At 38.3% G+C, this 5,413-nt stretch overlaps 1 protein-coding gene across 1 annotated transcript in view; it reads right to left on the bottom strand.

Moving 5' to 3' along the window:
• Positions 1-1,755: 1,755 nt before the first annotated feature.
• nrip2 (nuclear receptor interacting protein 2) overlaps positions 1,756-5,413 on the bottom strand; it is a 46,607-nt gene continuing 42,949 nt past the window's right edge. Inside the window, exon 6 of the mRNA XM_005747252.1 lies at positions 1,756-5,072. Coding sequence (XP_005747309.1) covers positions 4,956-5,072 — 117 coding nt within the window. The 3' untranslated portion in view covers positions 1,756-4,955. The remainder of the gene's footprint in view (positions 5,073-5,413) is intronic.

Raw genomic sequence — 5,413 nt, 5'->3', positions numbered from 1 at the left:
AGTCTAAAGAGTAAGGCCAAGTTATATGCAACTTCCTGTACCAGCATGTTAGCATGAGTACGTTCAGGCTGAGGGCCTTTAACAACAGTTTCTCTTCTCCTTACATGGTCCATACTTTTAAGGATATAAAATTTGCCTCCATGTTGGTCAATGAGAGTCTACAAAGTATTTTTAGAGTAATGTGCTCATGATTTGTGTGTTGCAACAATAAATGCCAAGGCACATGTAGACCTGCCCCACAACACAACCTCGTTAACATCCATCACCCATCCAACCATTATCTGCTGTGTATCTGGTCTGGTCACAGTTCACCTTCCTGATCACCTCCTCCAGCTCCTTCGGGGAACACCAAGGCATTCCCAAGCCAGCTGAGAGATATAATCTTCCCAGTATGTCCTGAGTATAGCCCTTCTCCCAGTAGTACGTGTTCAAAACACCCAGCAGGCTTCCTAGTCAGAGGCCTGAACCATCTTAGCTGGCTTCTTTCCATGTAGAGGAGTAGCGGCTCTACTACGAAGCTTTTCTGAATGATCAAGCTCCTCGTTTTATTCTTAAATGAAATAAAAGCCCAGCCTATCTGCTATTTCATTGGTGTTGGTCACTCCAAAACCTTCATTTTGTTTTTGAGCCATTCTGACATGGACTTGGTCTACCCAAGTGAGCTTAATCTTCAGGATATATTTCTGGTAGAGAGCAGAATGGATGGTTCAATTACAGCAAGTCGTCCTGAAGCAGCAAAGCAGCCCCAGACCATTACATTACAACCATTACAATTTTAGCCCACTCTTCAATGCAGAACCTTTTTTAATTCAGCCACATTGGAGGGTTTATGAGCATAAACAGCCTTTTTAAGGTCATGCCAAAGCATCTCAATCAAACTCAAGTCCAGACCATGTTTGACTGTTGCTATGATGTTCATTTTATGAAGTGTTGTGTTAGTTTTACTCCTGATGTAGTAGGACCTTTTCAAAAGAGTCCAGCTTTTGTCTCTTCACTCCACAGAATATTTTCCCAAAAGTGTGACAAATGTGCCACAAATTAAGAAATGAGGAAGTGGCAAAAAAAATTTCCACTCCACGTTATATTACATATATATATATCTGACTTGGCCTATGGTATACATTTGATAGCTACTGTATATAGCATATAAAAAACAACACATTAACATGTTAACACATTTAATCATTCTGTGATTTTAATCATGCTTAGATGTAATTTACTGTAAAAGATTGGTTATTGGTGTGTTCCTTTGAAAGAATTTCTAAAAGAAACAATTATCTATAAAACATCAGAGACACAGCTCTCAGTTCAGATATAAAGACTTCTGTCTTTCTTCTGGTTTTCTTTAAAAACACTTGAAATGTTTTTGTCTCGTGCTATAGAGCTAAAAGGACTTGATCTTACTACATATTCAATGGGAATTGGCTTGGGTCTCTGTCATGGAAAAAAAGGGCAGTACAGCAAGATGGGAACCTTCAATGCTCAGGCCAATCAACTGTCAAAGGCCCCTGGTGCTGTGGGAACATCTGCTTCCTCTATTCTAACATTACATCCTTCTTTATTTAGCAAGATGTAGCAGTGAAGGGCACATACATGGGTGTCTAGCTACTGCAGAACATGGGAATCAGTGTTCAGGCTGGTCTGTCTAGTGGAGTCCTCCCACAGCCAGTCTGCTGAGATTTTAAATTAATGCCCCGATGCTCCATTTTTCCAAATAGGCTCATCACTCCTCTGTGTTGTGTCTCCTTGTCATAAAATTATGAATGCCAAGCTAGCCAGAATACATACTTTATTAGGCAGAGAAAATACTGTCCAGAAGAAGAAAAACACCAAAAATAAATTTCTGTCATACATCGATTCCTCTCACACGTCATAGGAAGGTCACTAATACAACAAAGAGAAACAAATATTTCCAATCTGACCACCAAGAATAGGCTAGATGGTTGCTGTAGCACGGTCAAAAAGCGTGGCGCAGCTCGAGTGTTGTTAAAGCAGAGCATGATGGTGCTTTCGGTGAGCACATCTGAGGCAGCTTCCTTACTCTCCACACTATGAAAACACATACAAGAGAGGCAGGTGGCACTGTAGTGGGGAGGCAAATCGGCAAACATGAGGCATCAAGAGTGAATAACATCAGCCAAAAAATGGTGGCAAATACACAAAGAAGATCAGTTGCCTAAATGAAGATAAGCTTGAAGAGGTGCCTTGGCACAAGTGCAGCCTTAGCCGAGTGGTTAAAATCTCCTGAAAGAGTCAGAAAGGGAAGGCAGCGGGGGTCGGCTTTTGGCAGCTTGTTCTGACCGGAGCTCGCTGTACCAGTTTGGGGATGATGGGACCTGTTCCACTTTTTTCCCACGTGAAACAGGAGCTGCTGTTATAAGATGGCAGAAAACCCTGCTGTGCTTATAACACACACATCCAGCCCCTTCAGACTTTCAACATGACACAATCAGACTAGTACATAAACATGCAGACTTATACAAAGGCAGAACTTTACAAAGTCATGCAGATGGAATGTTTTGATATTTCTGACTCTTGATATATTTAACCGGCTGGCCTTAAGTCTATTTTTATATGAGGGGATTTATAGGGAACTACCATAACTCAGTCTAGGCCATCGTGATGGGCTGGAAAGTGTGCTCTTGGAAAACATAACCAAATCAGTCTCTTTATGAGGGAAAAAAAAGAATGAAGGGACTTTACAAAGCTAAATATATCTACTTAAGAAATGTTTCCTTGGATCTCTTGAAATTCTCTATGAGAACCGGTCCGTGTCTTTTAAGGAGGTAGCCTGATCCACACTTAATTACACTAGAATCCTAAGCTTCTCAACATTTTCTTTTAACACTCAGGAAATAGCTTGAAGACTCTCTTTGTTTTATATGAGGTGTGTCGTGTCTTAAATGTAGTTTGGGAAATGTGCTTAATACAGCTTCATACAGCATACTGATGACAGCGAGAAGTCTGACACCGCTCTGTCTGATAAATATAAGGCAGGAAATGTTGATTTACAAAATCCAGCCTGGCTTGGTCCAAAGGTGAGAAAAAGAAGCCTTCCAGCACCAATTAAAGCCTCACTAATGAACATGTTAAGGCAATATGTTAAATCCACTGATTCCAGGGGTACGAGGTAAGATAGGAGAGGACGTTTGTTAGCTTGACGCTCTTCTTACACACAGGACCATCTGAAAGAATAAAGCTATATCATCCAATAGAGTTTAAGGAGTGCAGATAAAGATTAAAAATAAGTGGAAATAAATGTGCACTTTGCTGAATACATGCGTAACTATTGGAAACTGTTAGTTAAAAATAATGAGCAAACAGATGGGTACAAGTTAGGGATAGATGGAGGAAAACTATGTAGCTACAGCTGTGGAATAACAGGTTAAAAAAATGGCTAAAGAGTGGAAATAAAGCGTTTATGTAATTATTACAGTTGAGGATAAATGTGACACAATATGCAAAATTCCTAAATTTTTATTTTTTACTTTTGTTTCCTAAAATTTGAAAATTTCGAGATTAACATGAAATAATCAGTTTGTATTTCTCTGTTTTCTATGACTTTATCTCTTGAACATGTCAAACTCTTTGTGTCTTTTGAATGACTATGGTTCAGTAACCATTCAATTTAGGTAGAATCACGGAAATTATTATATCACTGAGGGAGCAGGGGTTTTCCCCTCGTAGGTGAAAGTTTTGCTGGAGGAGGATTTGGGGAAAAATATTATGCTGTTGCTGTTTATGCATCGGAAACTGTTCGATATACTATGTTTTTTGCATTTGCAGACAGTTAAGATAACAAACAATGGAAATACTGTTTTTGTGCACAACTGTGATTATTTGTTAGCAAAACTGATAAAATAAATTGGTAATACCTGAAACAGATTCATAGCAATTCAAAGCCAATAGCTTTAAGTTATACATAACCAGGTAAAGTTACTGATATTAAATCAAATATTTAGGTAAAGAATTGAACTAAAAAAAACAACAACTTTAAAATAAACATTAACTTTATAAACTGAAACTTATATATAAAGAGCTAAAACTTGGAGTGGTTGAAAAACACAATCATTATTTTGCCAAATTTATTGGAAAATGAAAGAATGGTTTGATGTTTCTAGCTAAACGTCACAGATGGTGTAAGCGGTGGACGCCTGTCTAAGTGGATCAGTCTTAATAGCTTTTCAAATAAATGGTCAACACACATAGTTGATAAATACTAGAGTATGACTAATGTTTTGGATCAGTTGCTAAAGTATTTGCTAGAAGAAAGTTAGGTTGAATGAGCAATCTGGTTTCATCTATAAAAATCTTTAAAAAACTTTAATATGCTTATATTCGTTTTTGTTCGCCTTTATATTACGTACAACTTTTATTTTGTACATTTAGTGTTCGTATGGTCTTCGGAAATTAGCTGTAATATGTTAAATAGTGAGTTTTAATGGTGCTGATAGGCTAATGTTGTTGCTAAACGTTTCGAAATATAAAATTATTCCTTTAAGAATATCTTAAGTGAAGTTGTTTAACTTCACAATTAACTTGTTTTTCATTCACTCTATGACTCAAAGTATTTTTACAGTTAAATCACAAAATATTCCACAAAAAATCACTTTAAGGATTATTATGGTTTTCCCTTTTAGTGCATTGGTGTATTTGAACAGCTCAGCAGACAAATTGGTTTGAATATATAGTCTAATCACAAAGAATGATTAAACTTACAAGACTGGATTTTCCTCTGTTTACTAGACTAGTTTTATATAAGAGATAATCATGGTGAATGTCTTAATTCTACCAACACAAAGATGTGAACTCAAGCACAACTGATGCGAATGCTCATCCATGTTCTGGCAGTGAGAGACACGGTGACCCCACAGCCCAGACATGAACAGCATCGTGCCGCATTGCTGCAACCGATTGGGCTTTAGGAGGACGTGGTCCCTGCTGCGGAGTCGATCTCACAGGTTCTCGTTGGTGTCGTGTTGGCACTGGCTGTCGGTCAAGGGGTTCAGGAAGGGCAGATCCTCACCGCAGCCCTGCAGCTTCAGGACCCGACTGCTCAGATCCAAACAGCACTATGAGAGGAGTCACATGGGGAGACATAATTAGTACGCTAAATATTTAATCACAGGTGGCCAATCTTGTTTCACAACACACATGAAAAGTTGGATAGTTTATTGCACTTAATACCTCCAGATATATTTCAATTTAATAATCTAAGATGGAAAATTGTGTGTATTCTTAAATTCTGCTAGAGTAGTTTTGCATGATTCATATCCAAAATAATCAGCTTCTGAAAAAAGCAGCTGTAGGTCCCTTCCCTCTCCCTATACGCCAGTTTTCTTCTGATCAGAAGCAAAGTCGGTGTTGTGGCTTCTGAACTCAAAGCCAGAGCTGTGAGTCTTAGAAACAAGTT

The sequence above is a fragment of the Pundamilia nyererei genome, unplaced genomic scaffold (assembly GCF_000239375.1).
Source record: "Pundamilia nyererei isolate P.nyererei 1_Seehausen unplaced genomic scaffold, PunNye1.0 scaffold00192, whole genome shotgun sequence".
Classification (NCBI taxonomy): domain Eukaryota; kingdom Metazoa; phylum Chordata; class Actinopteri; order Cichliformes; family Cichlidae; genus Pundamilia; species Pundamilia nyererei.
The sequence above is the reverse complement of the archived record's forward strand: the minus strand, read 5'-3'. Positions and strand labels throughout refer to the sequence as shown.